Source organism: Scardinius erythrophthalmus (genome assembly GCF_964197995.2).
Source record: "Scardinius erythrophthalmus genome assembly, chromosome: 20".
Classification (NCBI taxonomy): Eukaryota; Metazoa; Chordata; class Actinopteri; order Cypriniformes; family Leuciscidae; genus Scardinius; species Scardinius erythrophthalmus.
Window position 1 is genome coordinate 35134405 of NC_138240.1, and position 23888 is coordinate 35158292.

A 23888-nucleotide genomic window follows, 5' to 3' on the forward strand; every position below is an offset into this window, starting at 1 on the left:
AATTTACCAACACTATAAATCTCAGCCTGATTTTCTGTCTGATGGTAGCGACAATTCAATAAGATCAGTTTTTCAATAAGATTCATCTTGTTTTTGCATCTGATGGTGTTGGTCAGAACAGCTTTATTTTTGCAGTTCTGTGGGCTGTTTGATTGAGTATGAAGTGTTGTGATATAGATATATCAGATAGAGAAGGCAGACCTGGTTTCCCGCGGCCCAGTCGCTGAAGATCAGAAGAAACTGAGCGACAGTCAGAGCCACGATCAGGTTCTTGTGCACCGTAGTCCGATCTGACTTGGGGACGCTAGAGGGAGACAGAGCAACAAATAATCTGTGAGACGCTGCATGTGACTGAGAAATGTTGCATGGCTATTTTTGTGTGTAATCATCATATAATAAAAAACTCACCCAACAGCCACAAAGAGAATGAGTGTGAAGAGGAGACCACAGAGAGACACACCAGAGCCAATCAAACTGAGGATCTGCAGAGCCGTCTCGTGTTCAACACTTCTCTACAACACACACACACATGCACACAGTTCATTTAAGAAAGCAAAATTCAAATGGACTGACTGAAATTCATAACTCATAACAATTCCCCACCAGCATAAAAAAAAAAAGGTTGCCAGCAACTGCCAGCATTTTTGATAATTTTCTCAAAAATTGCATGAAATATATCAAAAGAAAGAACAGACTCTCAAAAAATAAATTCTAGCTTTTATTAAAAAATGTATTCTAGCTTTGCGCATTCTTTTTTTTAATCAACAATTGAATATGGGCAAGTTTAATAAAAAAAGCAAATTTTTGAGCAAAAAGCTGAGAAAAATCACGTTTTTGTCAAAAACTACGTCCAGATGGGATTCAGAACGATGATCAGAACACAGATGCAGCAGATCGAGTCCATCAACACCTCAAAGCTTCACAGTCCTAAAGCTCGTCCTGGGTCGACCTTTCATTCAGTAACATCAGGCAGTTATGTTTTACATTTATATGCCGTTTAATGTTTGATGATCGCGTTATTTTACATATGCATATGATTACATATGAGATCGCTTGTTTCTGCTTCTTTGCATGTGTTTTGATCTGGAGAGTCTGTACTCTTTCAGAACATGCGTAACAGCGCCCCCTAGCGCATAACAGCAAAAACACCGAAAATTCTGTGTTTGGCAGGGAAAGAGTTAAGTGCTGTAAGCATTTTATTTTTAAGATAAATTACTCCTAAAACTGTTACACATAATTACACAGTGTATATGAGGTATTAGCATTTATTATGAAATGAATGAATATTTGAATTTTTCTGGTTTGACTATATATGATTCACTTTATATTATTGGCTCTTTTAATAATAATCATTATTATTTTATTTTATATATGCACCTTTAAAAACAGCTTCTCAAAGATAAACAATACTTAAAACAAATTATTAAAATAATAAAAAACAAAAATCAGTAAGCTTGCGCTAGTCTAAAAAAATACGTCTTAAGTTGAGTTTTAAAAATCCCAAAAGTCTGAGCTTAATTTAACACTTTCTTTTTCTCTGCTTTAAAAAAAATTGCCTTATGTATTTGCAAAGTCATTCATTCTTGGTCAAATTAGTGGAATAAAAGAAAAAAGAAAAGGTAATTGCTACTTTTTATCTCACAATTCTGCCTTTTTCCTCAGAATTGCAAGTTTATAACTCTCAATTGCACATTTATATATATAAATTCTGAGAAATACAGTAAGAATCGTGGGATATAAATTCGTAACTGCTGGGAAAAAAAAGTCAAAATTGCGAGTTTATATCTTGCAGTTCTGACTTTTTTGATATGAACAGTGAGATATCAACAAGCGATTTTCTTCCTTGGTGGAAATGAGTATCTAGTCCATTTACCGATCTGAAAGATTCATTGATCACTGATGATTCCTCCTCACCTGAACCTCGTAGATCTGTAACAGCAAGGCGAAGTTGGTAGTGTGGTTACAGTAACAAGAAGTGAAATTATTCTGGGTGGAAATAACGGCGCAGCCTTTAGTTGACCAGCCTCCCCTCTCTAACCTGAGGGGTCGAGACACAAGAACAAGATCTCAGACGGTATTAAGAAGAACATCAGGCAAGAATTAAACAATATGATAAATGTAAGTAAATGAAAAGCGCTTACATCAGGTCAAAATCCCAAAATGCACAGATAGGGATCAATTTCAATGTACTGTTCTAAAGAGAGAAAAAGACACACACACACACACACACACACACACACACACACACACACACACACACACACACACACACACACACACACACACACACACACACACACACACACACACACACACACACACACACACACACACACACACACTTCATTCAATTTTGCTGAAGAGAGATTCATTTTAAACGGCTCACACTGCCGATCAAACGGTTGATGTCAGAACCATTTGCTTTTGTTGAAAGAAATTAATCCTTTTATTCAGCAAGGACACATTAAATGGATCAAAAGTGACAGTAAAGACATTTCTTGTGTTACAAAAGATTATATTTTAAATAAATGCTGTTCTTTTGAACTTTCTATTAATCAAAGAATCCTGAAAAATAAAAAATAACATGGTTTCCACAAAAATATGAAGCAGCAAAAACTGTTTTCAGCATTGATAATAATCATAAATGTTTCTTGATCATCAAATCATCATATTAGAGTGATTTCTGAAGGATCATGTGACACTGAAGACTGGAGTAATGATGCTGAAAATTCAGCTTTGATCACAGGAATAAATTACATCTTAAAATATATATTCACATAGAAAACAGTTATTTTAAAATGTAATAATAGTTCACAATATTAGTTTTTTTCATCAAATAAATACAGTTTTATAAAAGAGACAAAAACATTTTAAAAATCAGTGACACTTCATTGTCCCTGTCACATGTCACATGTACTGTATTATGTCTTGAGGTAATAACTATAAAAGTGCATAATTACATGCAACTAACCCTAAACCAAACCCTATAGTAAGTACATATACTTCAGTACTTAAATCTATACAGTAATTACACTGTAACAATAAAAAGTGTAACCTAGAAATCGTACCGACCCCAAACTTTTGACTAGTTTCTCACACAAGGCGATCGAGTGATATTGAGCACTGTTACGGTCCCTTTGCTTTAACGCGTCTTGTGTCTACATATTGTATGCAAAAGAGATGCTTTAACATTCAGCAAAATCTCCTATTCCTATAACTCTGAAAGTCTGTAATAACATCATTTTTCCATTATAACAATCTCTTCATGACTGTAGGCAAAGCTAATTTCAGAATATAGTTAGTAGTTTCTGACAATATGCTAACAAACTAAAACTATGGAAGAAAAATAATGGCAAATGTGAATTTGAAACAAAAAAGCTTGATGAATTGCACCAATTGAAAAAAATATGCATTTCATTAAACATAAACACAGCTTTTGTGTCTTTCTCATGTTTTCTGCACATATTCTGGCCCTGATAATCATCAAACACACTTACCGCTGGCTCCTTTTCTGTAAATCCGTTTTTGTGAATGAAATGAATGAACTGTTGCTCTGGTCTTCTGGTGAGCTCGACTAACAGCAGATGGAGATTTTTAATCGCTAATCTACTGATATTCCTGCAGTTGAATTTTCTGTTGAATTTGAACCACTGAATTTGTGCAAGCGAAATAAATGGACCGAATATTGCCTGTCAAATATTATGGGTTGTATGTATTCTTAATCTGAAAGGTAAATTATGGATTATTTAATTTTTAATAATAAAAATGGGTGTAAAATATTTTGAATTGAAATATTCACAGCATAAATATACAACCGTGATGAATTTCATCCCATAAAAATGCAATGCATTAACATGCAATGCATTTTTTTTTTCCAATTAGTGCAATTCAACAAAAAAAATTAGTTTCAAAAACATTTGCCATTATTTTTCTTCCACACAAACGGCCACCTGTTATTCACCATACCTGAACCCTGTGCTGGAGTGTGAAGTGTATGGCCACGCTGACCGGCTGTCCGTCTGCCAGCACTGAGCTGGAGATGACCGATGAGCCCAAGACGGTTCCCATGTACCTGAGATACACAACCACACACGTCAACATCAGCCGTCTGACCCAACATGCATGAGGGAATCACACTGACACAGGAAGTAACAAACAATTCTCTTTTTATTTACTGTATGTCTGACCCACATGCAATTTTAGTGATAAGCTTGAAGCAATTTAAGTTTGAAGTATGGACCCTTTTCACATCAGAAGAACTTCTAAAGACGTGAACAGAAACTACAACAAATATCATTTTTACCTTCCCATTTGCCCCAACAGCAAAAGAAAAATCCATGACAGTGTTTTTAGGACTTTCCAAAATAAGAAAAAAGGGAACACTTTATTTCAACGGTCAACTTTAGACATTCTACTAACTATAAGTAACTTGTCAAATACATGTTAACTAACTCTCATTATAGTATTAGTAGATTGTCCGCTTAATATCTGCTTTATTCTGATGCTCCTCAACAGACATTCTACAGACTATAAGCAACGTTGCAACTACATGTCAACTTATTCTTCTAACCCGAACACTAATGGTCTATTAATACTCAAATGAGAATTAGTTGCAAAGTTACTTATAGAATTTCTAAAGTGGAACATAGAAATAAAGTAAAAACCGGAAAAAAAAATTGAGAGATTGATTACGTTGTTCAGAAGAGAGAAAGATGTCAAATTAGCCGTCACTCCCTCAGCCGTTGTATTAGAGACACTCACACAGCAGCGTTAACTAGTTTTCTGTCATTTAATGCCAAGGAAATAAAACGCCAACACTGTTAAAAAAAAGTTTCAACATAAAAAAGTAAGTGTTTGTGCTGCCTTAAAATTTTACATTTAGTCAACTTGAAATGTGAAGTTGTACTAAGTGACAACTTGGATATTTGAGTTGATTAAACGTAAAAAATTTAAGGCAGCACAAATGCTTTTTTTTTAAAGTAAGTGAAGTATATTGTTATGAATAAACAAAAAAATTAATAAGTAAAAAAAACTATGATTTACAATGTTAATAACTAGGGTTGGGAAATACTTGAGGTCAGGAATCGGATACTTGCTATAAAATAAAAATTTCAATTCCCCTTATCGATTCCTTTGTGTGTATTTTAAAATGACTAAACCATTCAAGCGCAAGAAGACTCACACTGTTTTCTTTTTCAGTTTTCAGATACAAAGTCCGCTCGCAGAAAGCCGCCTCTCATACTGTATAGTGGGCGATACTGAACTTAACTGAGTGTAAACAGTAAAAACACACACACACACACACACACACGCACACGCACACACACACACACACACACACACACACAGTATATTGGATCCATGCAGCTCTTAAAGTGACAGTACCCCAATATTCCTGCTGCCCCTCTATAATAACTAAAGACGGAGAAAATTCACTCGTTCTTGACTGAATATATTTTGTCACTATATTTGTATTTGTATATTTTATTTATAAAGTATCAATAAAAGTATTTATAAAATTGGTGCGATTGTTTATTTGTTCTTTTTTAATTGCTGTGTGTTTCCTTGTCTTTAATAATATAAGTACATTTATATTAGTAAGGCTAGCTGTTTTTGCTGTGTTATTATTAAACCATAGGCAAACGTTCCTCAGTTAATTTTTGTTCATGGTACTCAGCCACTAAGAAATGTTTTGCAATAAGACTTCAGAAATTTTCGTATGTGTTTTTGCAGAAAATTGAAACCCGATCTGAATTTTTTTTTTATGACGGATGAAAGTTTCGGAGGCACTGTGTATGCGTGATTGATACAACATTTTTTAATGTGCGAAAATTTCGGACGAGAACTTCGGACTCAGTGTGCAAGGACCTTTAGAACAAATGTGAAAGATTTCTAAGTTTTTCTTTTTTTCTTTATTGGAATCGAAATTGAAATTAGGAATCAATAAGCAGAATCTGCATCATTAAAATTCAAAGGATAACCAACTCTATTAATAACTGTGGAAATGCATCATCACATTCTGGGAAAAGGGTCCATTACAATCATGTAGTGCATGCGGTTTAGTTCATTTGTAAGAAAATATGAAAGATTTAAATCGTCTGACAGCCCTTATTTCAGCTTCCGTTGAGCATGGCTTACCTCTGCGATCCATCGCTGACTATGGGAGAAACGCTAATGTTTTCCTCTCTCTCTGAGAGACACTTCACAGAGCCGTACCATGTGTTCAATAACGTCACCTTTCTGAAGTCTAAACAAGAACAACACATATGAATCAAGGGAAGAACACTGTGAAAGGTTAATTGTAATTCATGAAACTTCATCGCCTATCAAACATGGTTTTAATCGTGGCTTGCTTAGTTGGGGATATTTAATTTAATATTCAACATTATTATTGATCTGCCTGCATTGACACCATTATATGAGAACTGATCTGAGCTGGACGATGACTTCACGGTTTTCTCCAGAACGGCTATATATATATAAATGAACTAAATTAATAACTTTTTTACAACAAAAATGATCCATCACTGAGCTTACTTAAGCTGGACTACAGTATGACACTATTTTCTTCTGGAAACAAACTTTGTTGCATTATTTTGCTGTTATCTCTGTAAAGCTGCTCTGAAACAATCTGTATTGTATTGAGCGCTACATAAATAAAGGTGACTTGACTTCATCATCCCTACCATTGTTATGTAGTTCCTTCATGTTTTTAGCGGAGACAGAGATGCAGTCTCGATGTCCCACATCCGACCCACAGAACGCAGGCGCGCGAGACGCTTCAGACAGAAGCCGCTGTTGGACCTGCAGCTCTGAGACACAGAAACACAGTTTCTGGAGTGATATTTCTGTGTGTATCAGTGGCTCACTGCAAAACATGCTTCTCTTACTTAGTGTTTTTGTCTTGTATCCAGTCCAAATATATAAAAATTCTTAAATCAAGAAGCATTTACTAGAGAAGTAAAATGACATAGGTAATTATATCTTGTTTTCTGATTTAAAAAAAAAGATAAATAGTGATAAGAAAAGTGAGTTTTGCTTAAAACAAGCAAAATTATCTGGCAACGGGGTAAAAAAAAAATCTTGTTTTCCATTTGTATTAATTTTTTTTTTCTTATTCTAATTTAGATTTTTTATTTTTTTTTTAAGATATAATTACTTATGTCATTTTACTTATCAAGTAAATGCTTCTTGATTTTAAGAATGTTTAGATATTTGGACTGGAAACAAGACAAAAACATTTTTGCAGTGCTCTCGTTCGCTCTCTCTCTCTCTCTCTGTGTGTGTGTGTGTGTAACTCACTGATGTTGTGGCTGTGTATCTGCACACTGTCTGTGTCGTCCGTCAGCAGAGAGTTCAGGTTGCTCATCATACGGTCTACAGTCTGGATGACAGCCATCGGCCCCTTCACTACCTACAATTATTAAATTATTCAAACCAAACATTATTCAGACACCAGATATCATTTTTGATATTTTTTTACTAGTGTGTGCAGGACACTATAGTTCATTTCTGTAAGTGAGGAGAGCAGAATAAAGTAAACTGTGACATATTATACCCAATAATTCTTCAGTGACTACCAGTGAAATTTATACAAATTTGGGTCCAGAAATGATTCAGACACTTTGAGCTGATCATGTTTTGCTGAAGTGTGTTTTGTCTTTAATTGCTAATGCTCTTTTCACACACAGACTGAACACAATGAGGCATTGCTTGGTGATTGGTTGAGCTAAACTGGTATTATATAATTGTAATTGTGTAGTTAAATTTAACAGCTGACAGATATTCAACATAATTCATGCGTGAGACAGTCTAACAGAAGGACGGACAAAACTAGTCAAATATCAGAGTTCATAACTCTGAGTTCTTATCATATTTTATTAGCATTTTCTAAACTATAGTGAATAAACTGTGATCATGTGAGAAATGTTGAAGTTGTCTGAATACATTTTGGTTTGACTGTAGTGTACATCAAAGCACAGATTTATCAAGGTTTCCTTTAAAACTCCTTTTGATGGCAGAGTAAATAAACCCGGCAATAACCAAACAGAGTTAACTTATTAATAAACTATATAAACGCAACATCACACTGTAGTGATGATATCAGAGGAACGGCCTCTTGCTCTTTGTGATATTGCTTAATTATGAAACTAATTTTTGAATGTTTTGAGGTCGGTAAGATTAAAAAAAAAAAGAAATTGAAACACCAAGGTGGCATTTATTTGATCAGAAACACAATAAATTTTTTTTTTTATTTATTTAAAATATCTGTTTTCTATGTGATAGTAAAATTTTCAGCATCATTACTCCAGTCTTCAGTGTCACATGATCCTTCAGAAATCACTCTAATATGATGATTTGATGCTCAAGAAACATTCATTATTATTATTTTCAATGTTGAAAACAGTTGTGCGGCTTCATATTTGTGTGGAAACTCTGATACAATTTTCAAGATTCTTTTTTTAAAAGACCTTACTGTCACTTTTTATCAATTTAATATATCCATGCTATAATTTCGTTCCCCAAACTTTTGAACAGTAGTGCATTTATGAAAGGCATAACTGAATTATAAGAAACAAGTTCAAATCAGTGGAATATGGCAAAAACTAACAATTAGTTAATGTTTCAAAATCCTGATAACATGACATTACAAGTGCAACATGTATAAACTTATAATAATATGAATATGAATACAAAACACAAAACACATTTGCAACTTGCTTTACGAAGGGATCATAAAAATCCCTTCTAACAATAAGAAATTAATCAACACAATAAATGTCCCAATTGGGAGAGGGTGTGCAATTTTCAAAGAGTTTAAATAAACGTATATATTTTGGTTGCATTTGTGAGTTAATAAAAATGTAACTGGTTGTGTAAACTTGGCACATAATATCTAAATATCGATAGCATTTTTTGAGGTATCGGCACATGTCGTATCGCTGGCTGAGAGAATCAATATCATATTATATATCGTGATGAACTGTCCGATTTACACCCCTAAACACACAGCAGTTAATAAACGGGTCACTTCAGTCACCTCTTTGATGCTGTGCCATTTACTAATTCAATGAACAGGCTACCTATTTACAATAAGCACTTATCTAAAAAAAAAACTATTAAATAATAAATTAACCTAGGAACTGGCTGACTAAAATCAGCTTGAAAATGCTATCTCATGAAATAAAGGCGAATCCCAATTTTTTTACAATTTAAAGATCAGCTACACAGTGTTATTTCATCAGTCAATCGTGAAAGTCTGATGGTTGAAAGCTTCTGGCAACATTAAATCCAGGAGAGAAGAGCATTCTAGAGAAAGAGCAAGCAGAGAGTTTGAGTTTGAGCGAACACACGTTATATCTAAGCGAGAGCAGACAAGAGCCATGACACTGTATATCTGAGAACACGCGTCCAGTTTTGTGGAGAGTGAAGTAAATCCACCTGTGAGTTGAGAGATTGGTGCTCGCGCATTACTTGGATGCGCTCTCGACATTTGTCATTAAATTAACGCCATAGAAACCGCCTCAAATAAACTATAAAAAGGTGAAGATAATCGTGTCTGAAAGTGGCAATCGATTTTTTATTGGTTAAATAAACATCCGTCCTTCGGATGAGACGTTAAACCGAGGTCCTGACTCTCTGTGGTCATTAAAAATCCCAGGATGTCCTTCGGAAAAAGAGTTGGGGTTTGACTCCGGCATCCTGGCCAAATTTCCCCCTTGGCCTCTATCCATCATGGCCTCCTAATAATCCCCATGTCTCCTCTCCACCAGTAAGCTGTGTGTGTGTGTGTGTGTGTGTGCGTGTGTGTGTGTGTTGGGCGTTCTGGCGCAATATGGCTGCCGTTGCATCATCCAGGTGGTGCTGCACATTGGTGGTGGTTGAGGAGATTCCCCATTCCATGTAAAAGCGCTTTGAGTACCCAGAAAAGTGCTATATAAATGTAACAAATTATTATTATTATTATTAAAATCAATGGAGAATATCTCGTATTTTTCCGTGGGTGCTCGACCATTTCCACGGGATCGACGCCTACACTGTACAAAAAATGTGCTGCCTTCAACATCAAGTTCATTGTACTTAAAAATGTAAGTAATTTCAACTTAAATTAAATTCAACTGACTTAAAAAAATTGTTGTGTCTTGTAGAACGTATAAAAAACGTATTTTGATGAGTTACAGCAATGTAAAAACATACACTGCAAAAAAAGCTTTTCTTACTTAGTATTTTTGTCTTGTTTCCATTTCAAATATCAAGCATTTCTTAAATCAAGATCCATTTACTAAAGTAGTAAAATGACATAAGATATTAAGTATTGTTTTCTGGGGAAATGAATAAAAAAGAAGAGAGTTTTTGCTTAAAACAAGCAGAATTATCTGCCAATGGGGTAAGAAAAAATAATCTTGTTTCTGTTTGAAGTAAGATTATTTTTCTGACCCCATTGGCAGATCATTTTGCTTTGTTTAAGCATCAACTCACTTTATTTTGATTTATATCTTATGTAATTTTACTCATCTAGTAAATGCATCTTGATTTAAGAATGTTTGGATATTTGGACTGGAAACAAGACAAAAACACTAAGTTTTAAAAGCATTTTTTTGCTTGAGATTGAGACGGTGCTTCAGTCACCTCTTTGATGCTGTGCCATTTACTGGCCTCCTCTTGGCTGAGGAGTGAATCCGCGATGGTGATGAAGCTCTGGCCGAGTCTCTCGGCTTCTCGCCGGCTCTGGTTGGCTGTGCTGGGAAGATCAGCGGCCCGAGAGAGAACATGCATCAGAGAAACCATATCTCTGTCCTCCAGCGGTGTGTGCTCCTTCAGGACCGCTCGCTCAGAAGCGTTTAACAGACGGGACACCGAAGACCAGCTCTGCCCATCCACAGTATCAGAGAACACATCGTCTGCAGTCTGAGAGAATCGGGACAAGACACGAGTTAGATGCGCTTTATATTTTCTTAATTTAGTTTATACATTACTATTCGTATCACGATTCGATACATATCACGATACTGAACTCATGACACGATATTATTGCGATACTCCAAGACATATGGTATAAGGTTGATTAAAATGCTAAATTTGGTATTACATTGTGTGTGTAAAAGAACAGTCTTGGACTTGGTGCTGGAAACCCGATGCAGGACAATAGAGACACCAGAATAACCATATTCATGATTCTGAAGCTGAAAATACAGAATTATTTTAGATGAATATGCTTGAACTCTGACTAGATATATTTAAAATAATGTCGGACACTTTTTACTGGTAACATCAGATATTTGGCATTATCAAGACCCACAAATATTCCCCCATTGCATTATTATACATTATATTCAACATTATATATAATAGTTTAATGTAGTACTGACACTAAAACTCTGAAAACTAGATTTTTTTCTCACATGGCAATTTTTATTTTTGGTGAACTATACACAATACAGATTGTCACTCTCCACGAAACATATTGTTGCATTTTTGTATTGCGATATATTGTGACACGATATATTGTTATACCCCTAATTACTATTACTTGTTTTACTTTTATTGCTGGCACTGTTTGCTGCAGCTGTTTTTGGTTATTTGTAATGACAGATACTGTGTGTAAGATACTCATGCTGAGAAAGCACTCGACTCTGTACCATCCCGAACTCCATGAGATCCTGCATGAAGTGGCTTGGGTTGGACCTTAGAGATTCTCTCAGTTCCTTCATCTTCAGATAGTGTTCTGTGGGTCAGAGAGTCAAGTCACCTTTATTTATATAGCGCTCTTTACAATACTTATTGTTTCAAAGCAGCTTTACAGGAAAATAATGCAACAAAGTTCAGTGATGTTTCATTTTTGTTGTAAAAAAAGTTATTAATTTAGTTCATTTATTTAGATATAGCCGCTCTGGAGAAAAACATGATGTCATAGTCCAGCTCAGTCCAGTTCTAATATAATGGTGTCTATGCAGGCAGATCAATATTATTGTTGAATATTAAATTAAATCACCCTCAACTAAGCAAGCCAAAAGCCAATGGCTAAAAAAGGCGACAGTGACAGGAACCAAAACTCCATCAGTGACAAAATGGAGAAAAAAAACCTTGGGAGAAACCAGGCTCAGTTGCTAAGTTCTCCTCTGAACGAACAGTGTATGATTATGATTCAGGCAGCATTATAGGTCAGAAGTCAGATTGGATTGGAACATTCAGAATATTATATAGAGCTGCATTGTCAGGCCGAGCACAACACTTCAATACATTCACAGCAACTCTTTCACACACACCTTTGCTGGTTCTGCAGATGAAAGGGAATGTGTGTGTGCAGACGGCAGAGCTGTACTGAGGCTGACCGTCAGACCGGCCATTAAAAACCACACACCCCTCTTCCTGTCTCTGCGTCGTCTCCAGGGACCCTGCCAAAATAATTATATCCACCACAAATAAACAGAAACTTACAAATTACAATTCATTCATTTTCACATATCAGCTGAAACTACCACACAAAAAAAATTATATATACATATTATTAGTATTATAGTAATATAATTATTAGTATTATTATATTTGTTTTGTTAAATATCCAAGATCCAAAGTATAGAACAATTATATATATATATATATATATATATATATATATATATATATATATATATATATATATATATATATATATATATATATATATATATATATATACACTATATATATATATATATATATATATATATATATATATATATATAAATATATAAAGACAGAACGATAAGTCATGGGAGCATCAGACCAACTGAAACAATGAGCAATTAAATTTCATGATTATTTCAGGCAAAATGGCTGGAAAAAAAATCATAAATACAATCACCAGTAATGTGATTTAATGGTTTATCACTTTTGACCAATAGGTGGCGCTGTGACCAAATTGATACAGTGTGGTCAGAGTAAGTTGACAATGACACGCTGACATGGGCAGTAGCACCTCAATGCAGTACACAAGATCCGAGGGGAGGAGTCGGATCTTATGTAAGGGGTGGAGATAGGTAGGTTTAGGGGTGGAGATGGGTAGGTTTAGGGGTGGGTTTAGGGATCAGGGGGTGGAGATTGGTAGGTTTAGGTATGTAAGGTGGGAGGAGTTGGATTTTATCCGACTCCTCCCCCCGGATTTTATGCTCTGCAGTGAGGACCATCTCGACATGGGCGCAAATGCATTTTCTATTTAAACAACGTGGTGCAGGATGTGAAAATGAAAATTGCGTCAGGCTGAAACTAGCAAAAAACACTTGCTTTGCGCTGGCGCTGCATTGCGCTGGATGTATAATAGGGCCATAATTCACAGTCATTTTGGCGTGCTCTTCATCGAATTCATTTGCGCATTATTCACAACCAGTTTGACAAATCAACTTGAATTCTATAACTTTTTGTCAGCATGGTCTGAAGATGATCTGGTTACATTTTCGTGAAAATCGGAGCAGCCGGCCTAGGAGGAGTTCGAAAATGTAGGTTAAGGAAAATTCAAAATGGCAGAAAAATGCCCCTTGGGTACTTGGCCCCTAATTATAGTAATATTTATTAACAGATCCCATATGAATCTTCTGCCATTTAACAAAAAAATTATAACAATTCAAAATTTATGATAAATATAATTCAAAGTAGACATTTAAAGCTACAGTGGACTCTTAGAATTAAATAGCAAATACGATAGTAACAAAAACATTGTTATTAGGCAAAATATTTAGCAAAAACTAGTATATTTTAAATATTAAAGTATTAAATATACATATAAAATATAATATAAAATATATCAAATATATTTCGATTATAATAGTGCATGTTAAAGTAGCCTATGTTATAATAATAACAAACGAAGCTAACCTGGACAGTTGAGTGTTGCAGACATATTCTGGACGGAGTGATGGACAGTGATGAGGCTCCAGTCCCGCCATCTGAATAAAGCGCTGTGATTGGTCAGCTCTGAGCAGGTGTTCAGTGCCTGCACCTCCAGAGCTTCACCCCAAATGTTCAGGTCAGTCAAGTTTCCAAAAAACGGCTCCGTAAAAGTTCCACCAAAGGTATCCTGGTCCTGCCCTAATATAAATATCCCGTCTCCATGTATATCATTTGCCTTTTCCCGTGCCTTCCCATTCCCAGAATCTCCTGTTCTTCCATCCACATAAATGGCCCAGAATCCGTCGCTGAAGCGCCACGTGACGCAAACATGGTGCCAGTCTCCATCAATGGGCAGCTCGGCTTTGTAGGGATGATGTTGTCCTTGAATGAGAAGCGCTAGGCGGACCTTTCTGTGGGCGTGGTTTCGCTTGGACTCGTCGATCTGTCCGCGCAGCTGGAACTCGTTGATGAAGACGCGCGCGGCGTACGAGAACACTGTGGACACGTTCTCGTGCCGCGGGTCCCACTGCACGCGCACGCAAACGCTCACCGCGGACAGTGGCGGGAAAGACGCGTTCACTCTGGCATAGCCGTCCTTAGACTTGAAAGATAAACCTGGGAAGACCGTTTCTGTGAAGGTTCAGGGATTTTAGTTCAGAGGGTTAGTTCACCCAAAAATGAAAATGATCCCATGATTTACTCACCCTCAAGCCATCCTAGGTGTAATGACATCCTTCTTTTAGATGAACACAATCAGAGTTATATTAAATAATATTCTGGCTCTTCCAAGCTTTATAATGGGAGTGAATGGTGCCTTAGATCTTGAAGCCCAAAAAAGTGCATCCATCCATCATAAAAGTAATCCATACGACTCCAGGGTGTTAATAAAGGCCTTCTGAAGCAATGTGAAAAATATCCATATTTATAACTTTATAAACTATAAATCACTGGCTTTCCGTCAGGTCAGAAGTCACTCTTCCAGCGGAACCATACTCGCGGACGGCCGTTACCGGAAGCCAGTGATTGCAGTTTATAAAGTTATAAATATGGATTATTTTTCATACACAAACGCATTGCTTTGCTTCAGAATATATAATATAATTAATATAGTTAAATAAGTCATAGTGTTTACACCTAGGATGGCTTCTTTTAACTAACCAAAAACGTTATTTCTGAAAGTGTTTTGAACGTTCAAAACTTTAGTAAAAAAAACAACCCTTTTTAACCTTTTTTTTTTATTGCGAACATTAAGGAAACATTCAATTTTATCATTTGGGAAACATTACTTTTGAATGTTCTCTGAACATTATGAAACATTTAAAAAAAATAGATGAGCAACCTACTAAAACGTCTCAGAAAAAACGGTACACTTAACAGTATTTTACTGTAAAAAAAATTACATGAAATGTCCAATTTTTCCCTGTATATAGTACAGGAACGTGCTGTTAACCTATTAACAAGTTTTTCCCTGAAGCATTTTTTCAATATTTACAGTTAAAATTACACATTTTGTTTCATGTAATTTTACTGTAATATCACAGTTAAAATTGTAATAAAATTAATACTGTTAATGTTTTTGGAAGCAAAAAAAAAAAAAAGAACAAATCATCTTATTTAAGTGAAATGCTGTAAACTCAGTGTGACACCTCAAATTTGACATCCCATGAATGATGTTTTTGTTCTAAAGTTTTAAGAACATTATTAAAAACCACATAACTTTGAAAGAACATTCTAATAACATTACAGGAATAACGTTTGCTCAGACTTACTCTGTTGGGGACGTTGTGCTGTGGGGTTCTGGCTTCTGTTGGTTCTGAACCAGACGGGGCTCTTGAGGCTGGATCTGAGGAGTAACTTCTGCGCTCCCTCCTCGTCTTCTTTGACCCCTGAGGTTGTGAGGGCACTCGACTGACCATGGCAGTAACGCAAAGCCTGTTGGAAACTGAACGATGTGTTCACAAGCTGGTACATGGCATCGTTCTGGAGCAGTAGGTTCGAGTCTGGTAGATCTGCAACAGGTTGAGAAGGTGAGAAGGGAAGTCAGCAGTTTAATTATTATCGATAACCACAGGCTGCCTTTGCAATTCAGAAGCCCGTTTCAAAGAATATGTGCAACGGCTCTTAATCATAAGCCACCTAATAACCTATTAACTTACTGTTTATTGGATTGATGTATAAAATCAATATCACATTTGCAAACGTGCTGATATTAGGGAAAACAGCACTCTTGCTCATGTGATACTGCTTAAAACAAGAACTCTGCACAATATCTAGGTTTTTGGAAGCATTTTTATAAATTTTGGAGAAATTTTTCCAGTGCATGCGGTTTCAAGTGAAATGCTACTGGTTTACTTCCAAATGTTCACATATTTAAAACATCCAAAAATACGGCTTTATGGTTAAGCATCTGTGGATTAAATTTTAAAGTCCCCCTGTGGTGAAATCCAGCTTTTAATGTTGTTTATATGTCTATGTGGTGTTTTTAATATGCTCTAAGACTAGGGCTGTGCCGGTAAACTTGACAACCGCACCACCGCGGTATATATAACAAATTTTTTTGTATGTGAATGCTGTTTTACATGAATATTATGACACGAGTGAAGCAGAAAGCTTTGTTTACAAAATAAATAATAGGTTAGCAATTAAATGTTAACCTATTAATGTTAATCTATGTTAACCTAGCACTTAAAAAAACCTTTGGAAACGTTTGGATTCGTGACGAATGAGAGAGTGTTCCTTTGGTTCGCTTTAAAGTAGGCCTATTATATTCGCATTCGTTAATGTGGTAAAGTAGAAAAACACTGTAGGACAGATAGCCTACTTTTTTACTTGCACATCAAATTCTTTTGAACACAGTTTGTGCTTTTTTATTATACATGGTAAGGCGCGTCAAGTTTATTTGTAAAGCGCGTTTAACATGCGTGGGTGATTTTAGTTTAGCTTTTTCTGGCAGTGCAAAATCAAACATAGCCTAAATGCCTTGCCCTAGTGGAGGATAAAATTTGCTCCTCAGACCTTTTACAAGTAGAAAACATGAAGATATTAGAAAAGAGATGGTCTCATCTGCTTGTGTCCCACATCCCTGATCCCTTAGGCTTTATCATGCGTCTTTGTGTGGAAATATAAAACGAATGTTTTTTTTTTAAACTATTTAACTTTGTTAGTATTATTTAAGTTAATATTATTTACTGATATTTATTTCAATGCTTTACAGGCTTCAGTGTGATGTTTCATTGACGGAAGTGCTCAAATAAACACGCATGTCTGTTATTAAATGGATGTTTGAGCCTTGTTTATTATTATTATTTTATTTCAAAATGTATTTAATTGAGGTGTATATATACACACACACACACACACACACATATATATATACAGCTGCTGTAAGTGAGTGGAGGCAGGGCTCATTTGTATATTCATAAATGAGGCAAGGGTGTCGAGTTACATTCAAGCTATTTTAAGGCATGAAGACTTTTTTTCAAGGGAAAATGCGTTTAAATACGTCATTTTGCTGATCAAATATGAGTTTTAAGGGATAAAATGATTTTATGGGCTTTACGGATTTTAGAGCTCTGAAAGGATCTGTGATCGTAACGTTACCATTGTACCCTTGAGGGTGCTGCTTGCTTAGCTGTGCTTTCATTACGACAGTAAGTGTCTAATAAATAACAACCAACATTAATGCCAAATGATACAACAAAACAAATTAATATTCCTGATAGGCTATATCAAAATTGCATGATTTATAAATAGAGTCACGTTAAAAATGAATGTTATGTTAACTGTAAAAGACGGTAAAACCTGCTAGTACAAACCTGTTAAATGGTTAACACAGTATACGTTCTCGTATTATATATGGAAAATACAATAAAAAACAAGTGACAACCACCATAATAATGCAGGTGATAAAAGATGAAGAATCATAAAGTTCATCACAAGTAGCCTTTCCATAAGATGAATTATACTAGTATACAGAAGTCATTGCACGCGAACACAAAACGCCATCATGTTAACACATATGACATTAAAATAATGCAATAAACATTCATTAAACAACAGAAGATGCAAAATAAAACCTATAACTGATAAAACAATTAATTATTTAAATCAAATACTTTCTAATGTGAAGTGTCACACAGAAAATTCTGGGAATGTCAGTTTACAGTTTTTCCACTGTAAATTATAATTTAATTAGCCTTTTTTTCTTACTAAAAATTGTACATTTGACAGTATTTTACTGTAAAAAATTACATGAAATGTCCGGTTTTCCCCCTGTATATAGTATGGGAACTTGCTGTTAACCTATTAACAAGTTTTTTCCATAAGCATTTTTACAATATTTTACAGTTAAAATCACACTCATTTTGTTTCATGTAATTTTACAGTAAACTTACAGTTAAAATTGTAATGAAATTAATACTGTTAATGTTTTTGGAAGTAAAAAAAAAAGAACAAATCATCTTATTTACAGTGAAATGCTGTAAACTCAGTGTGACAACCATCAAATATGATGGTTTTTCATTTTAATAATTGCAAAAAATTAAATAAAATCAGGTAAAATTAAATTGTAAAATTTACAGGTTGTTCAGTAAATTGTTTACTGTAGTGTTACTGCATTTTTACTGTATTTTTATACAATTATTCTGCCAATAATATGTCTTAGTAAGATATTTAAATGCTTAGTTTTATGATCAAATCTCTGTACAGATTAACAAACTAACCTTCCTTAAAAGCCAGAAAATCATATTTGATACTCACATTTGAATATGATAAACGGATAATCAAGTTGCTTCAGTCCAGTAAGTGTTCATCTTGAAATATTACTAACAATATCAAAGTTATTCTTATGTTTACTTTTTAATAATCAGTAAAGATTTCACAGCAAAAAGACAAAAAAAAGCAGAAGCTGATAGTGCACGTTTTTATAATTACACTAAAAGGCTTTTACTTGCTAAAAAAAAGTCTAGACTATCAATCAGACGACAGAAGGCATGTAGTAAATTGTGTGAAACAGGTTTTTTTTAGCAAAGTTTTGATCATGATTATCAAGAGGCCTTAGAATTTCATGAGTCAAAAATGATACGGCAGGCTTTATCGGGTTAATTAATGTTTGCAAGGGTAAAATACAACATTTACTTACCCAAAATTCCTCTTTCTGTCCTATCTGACCATGATTGAGTTGGTTCACACATACCCATAATCTTCATTTTAAAACATACAAAAGAAGAAGAAAAAGCGTGGGTATTTAAAATGATCATTCATGAAGAATTTCAAAATTGAGATATAGAGAAAGAAGTCAGAATTTAACATTACCACTGCATTAGCCAAAATCACTCCGAAGAGCACCGAAGACATCTTCACATCTGGACAAAGCAGGACAGATGATTTTAATAATGATATTATCAAAGCAAACCGAAGGAAAACTGCATCTCTCAGCTCATCAGGCGACCTCTCTGCAGTTCCTACTTTTACAGGAAAGCAGACTGTTTCTCAGTCAACCTCGCTTGTGTTCCTCAAATGTTCAGTATTTTGTAAAAAAAAAAAAAAAAAAAAAAAAAAAAGGATGTAAATATTAAAGCATGAAAACCAGCTGTTTGTCACACAAAACTAAATATTACTGAAATAAAGTAGTGTTCAAAAGCATAAGACAAAATGATTTTTTAAATGTAACCCTGGAAAGTTTTAGGATTTGTTACCTTTAAATAAAATGTGAATTTTCTCACAAATTGCAAATACACTCAAAAATGGTGCGTTGTTTTAACCCAACTTTGGGTCAAATATGGACAAACCCAGCCGTTGGGTTACATTTTTAAATTACATTTTTAACCCAACGTATGGGTTAGTCCATATTTTACCTAAAATTGGGTTAAAACAACCCACAATTTTTTAGAGTGTATCATTTGTAATGGGAAAAAAAGCTGCATCTACACTAGCCGTATCAGACTTTTTGCCGCTGATGAACTGAATGTGAAGAGATTTGACTCACAGGTGCTGTTTGCCATGTGATGATCTTCAGCGGTTTGACTCCTAGCATCCATACGTCTGTTTGGAATGTGCTGTGTAATCTCATATTATCTATTATGCTTTTACACCGTCTTCATCCTTCATTTCGCAAATGTAACACCCAAACTCAAATCCATCGCATCCAGACTGCTCTTCTTCTTTCTCCCAGTGTGTGTCTCAGGATCTGAGCGCAGACCCCCTCGTAGATGTCCAGCCCACCAACTCAGCCGTCATTTTAGCACTTCGCTTTGTAATGCTAATGGATGTCATTTATTAAAGCAGACTTCTTGCGCAAGCAGTGTGAATGTTGGCACACAGAGTTCATCAAGCACAGCGGGACTCTTGCTTCTGCAGAATGCCACTTATTTATGCACAAACTTCACACACACACACACACACACACACACACACACACACACACACACACACACACACACACACACACACGCAAGGTAAAACATTTCTGCCATTACAATCCTTGTGGGGACATTTGGTCCTCACAATGTTGGTTTTACCAGGTACACACACACACACACACACACACACACACACACACACACACACACACACACACACACACACACACACACACACACACACACACACATCATAAAGTATTACAACACTTGTTCAAATGGCATGCTGTGAGCTCAGTCTCAACAAAAAGCAACATTTTGTAAGCATATATAAACTGGCACTAGTGAAAGTAATTTCCACCATGATGTTAGTTGGCATTGTTGCTTGTCGCATTGAAAGCTGCCTAATAAAGCTGGTTTGTTTTCTGTAGGCTAAGCTTTAGTGTCCTGCAGGACTGCATCAGAGAACACAACAAAAGCAATGACATCACTAATGCACAGTGTACACCAGTGTGCCAAAGAAAGCCTGCTATTAGTATGCACTGTGGAGTACAGCCTCAACACCAGCAAAGAGTTCTGAGATCACTAATGAACAATGTGTTTGTAAATCTAAAACTATACTAAACATTTCATAATGGTCTCGTAGTGCATGTCAAAAAGAATTGAGGATCAAGGTCTTTAGAATTCCAAATGTGGCGGCAATTTTTTATATGTTTAAACCTAAGTTTACGTATTCTTGCATGGAAAAAAAATCTTAAAGGGTTAGTTCACCCAAAAATGAAAATTCTGTCAGTAATTACTCACCATCATGTTGTTCCAACCATGTAAGTCTTTCGTTCATCTTCGGAACACAAATTAAGATATTTTTGATGAAATCTGATGGCTGCATCACTCCTCCATAGGCTTTCAGAGGGACCGAAACTCGTCGGCCCAGAAAAGTTATTAAAAACATTGTTAATATAGTCCAGGTGACTACAGTGGCTCTACATTACGTTTATCATGCGACGACAATTCTTTTTGTAAGGAAAAACAACAAAAATAACGACTTTATCCAACTATTATTGTTCTTCAATGTGGGCCTCTGACGAGAGTACACAGGAGCGTTCTAACGGACATTCGCAAACAGCATCACAAAGTTGTGTAGTTGGAACGACAGCTCTCGACCTGTGGTTAGGATCAGAGTTTCTAGTTTGCATGACATGTGGACTTAATAAATCCTTATCTTGAGCCAAATAAGCAAGCTGACATTCAGTACAACCCGTGCCTAGAATTCATACAAATGTCATTTACGTCTTTTAGTTTGTCAAGAGATTTAAAGCACCGTTTTTGAAGAGTGCACATGTGCGAACGTGCTCTACTATGTAAGAACGAGCCTATGATTGAATCTGGAAATAAAGCAGAATAACTGAGAAAAATGAGAAATAGTGCTCAGATGCCATGTCTGTAATGTATAGCAAAACATCTAGTGTTAATTCGATCTCAAACAGATTCATTAAAAGAAGTTATTACTCCACCACGTGCGTGACGTCATAAACCAACGTGGTTGAACGACCACTTTGCGACAATACAGTTTCGGGAAACAGTCGTGACAGCTAGTTGATTTCTTCAATGATGCATCGTACTATGGTAGTTAAGCAGCAAGTTACGTCGTTGTTTGGGAAACGCACCCCTGAGTATTTACATGTTGGGCAAACAATCTCATTGGCTGCATGGGATCAGCAAAGGGCCAATCAGCTGAATGACTGAACTAGATATTTGTAATGGAAAAAAATTATTTGTAAAAACAGAATGCATGCTTTTTTTAGAAGCTTTTCACGAGTGACATTAGACTTTTGTAAATTACATGAAAATAAAGGTTCCAAAAGGGTGTTTTCACGCCAGTGCCATAAAAGAACCATTTTTGGTTCCACGTAAACCTTTCAGTGAGCAGTTCTCAAAAGAACCAATTTTTTTCTAAGTGAGAAGAACATTAATAATCTAAAGAACCTTTTTCCACTATAAAAAAACATCTTGTGGAATGCAAAGGTTCTAAGGATGTTAAAGGTTCTTCATGGAACCGATAAATAAGAGTGTAATAATTGAATATTATGAGATTTGACTTAAACTTGGTGTATTTGTAATGGCACCTTCTGCTTGTTATAAACTTCTCCATGTTTTACATCTGACTTTATAACAAAATAAAATATTGCCCCTTCATGGAAAATATCATTTCTGCCACTGATTCACATATTTGTTTATTTGTATATAATTAGAAAAAAACATGCCTCCCTAAATGTGAAAAAAAACTGTTAACTATGAATGATTAGAAATGTTTGCTGTTGTTTTACTTTTGATCCTCCACAGTCATTAGAAATTAAGATTTAAATATTTTTATGTTTTAAGTTGTTTCCCTCAAAACTACTTCGGACAGGCATTCAGAAACCCAGCAGAATTCCCCTTTGCACATAATGTATGATTCCCCTGGGCCTCAACAAAAGCTCTCACACCGCAGTGACCACACACTCGGCCTCTGAATGCCGGCACCGTGCCACAGCAGAGTCAGAGTTATGTGCCAAGCAGACAGAAAAATGGAGGACTAGTTACTAATGCAGTCAGGAACACGTAGAACAATACAAATATCCCTGGAGGTAATTAAGGTTTTGTGTTTGGTTGACCTTTATGAAGAACCTTGGTTCAAAGTTGTAACACCTACAGCTGGCAGCCATACTGGATAGAGTAACTTAAGTCACAGCAATGAATCCTGGCTCATAAAATGCAGCACTTCTTTGGGCTTACATGAGTATTACTGCCTTAGAGGAAGGAGGAGAAGATCAGGCATTTTCCAAAGGAAACCCAGAGCAACAGACAACCGCAGTGTGAATAAAAGCAAAGTACCTTTTAAACACTTGCTTTGTCATGGCAGATGCTCAGTCACTCACTAAACAGCTGATTAGTGCTTTTCTAAAATGACTCAGACTGACTGACTGACTTTCTAGCTAAAAGGGTTCAAAAGAAAGGTTGGGAATCCCGGTTAACAGGGAACGTTCTCAAAACGTTAGGGCAAGGTTCAAGATCTCAAAGGTTCTTTTATTAACATTAAAAGTTTAGATTCCCCCTAAAATTAAAATTCTGTAATTATTTACACTCTCCTGTCATTCCAAACCCATAAGACTTCATCTTCGAAAAACAAATGAAGATCTTTTTGATGAAATCTGAGAGATTTCTGTCAACTACACAACTACAATATTGACGCTTGACCATATTAATTGAGCAGATTAGTCCAAAATTTCTTAAGAGACACAATTGCTATATAATGAAAAGACTGTATTTAGGCTTTTATTCTTCTACTCATGGTAAACAGAAACTCAAGCATGTTTGCTTGACGTGCAAGAACCAATGAGGTTCATTCTTGTGTTACGCAGCACGTTTGAGCTTCAGCAACAACCAATGAGGTTCATTCTCGTGTTACGCATCACGTTTGAGCTTCAGGAAGAACCAATGAGGTTCATTCTCGTGTTACGCAGAACGTTTGGGCTTCATCAAGAACCAATGAGGTTCATTCTCGTGTTACGCAGAACGTTTGGGCTTCATCAAGAACCAATGAGGTTCATTCTCGTGTTACGCAGGACGTTTGAGCTTCAGCAAGAACCAATGAGGTTCGTTCTTGTGTTACGCAGGACGTTT

The 23888-nt window shown here is 35.6% G+C and overlaps 1 protein-coding gene across 1 annotated transcript; it reads right to left on the bottom strand.

Annotated features, from left to right (window-relative positions):
- Positions 1 to 123: 123 nt before the first annotated feature.
- On the bottom strand, positions 124 to 17509 carry LOC308681034 (adhesion G protein-coupled receptor D2-like; the record flags this gene model as incomplete). Its single annotated transcript, XM_081349555.1, has 14 exons — positions 124 to 304; positions 409 to 512; positions 1915 to 2038; positions 2142 to 2194; positions 3967 to 4072; positions 6139 to 6247; positions 6687 to 6812; positions 7303 to 7414; positions 10630 to 10908; positions 11640 to 11725; positions 12267 to 12395; positions 13852 to 14496; positions 15636 to 15875; positions 17467 to 17509. 14 exons carry the CDS (start codon positions 17507 to 17509, stop codon positions 124 to 126), a joined length of 2337 nt encoding a protein of 778 aa, XP_081205681.1.
- Between the last annotated feature and the right edge of the window lie 6379 nt (positions 17510 to 23888).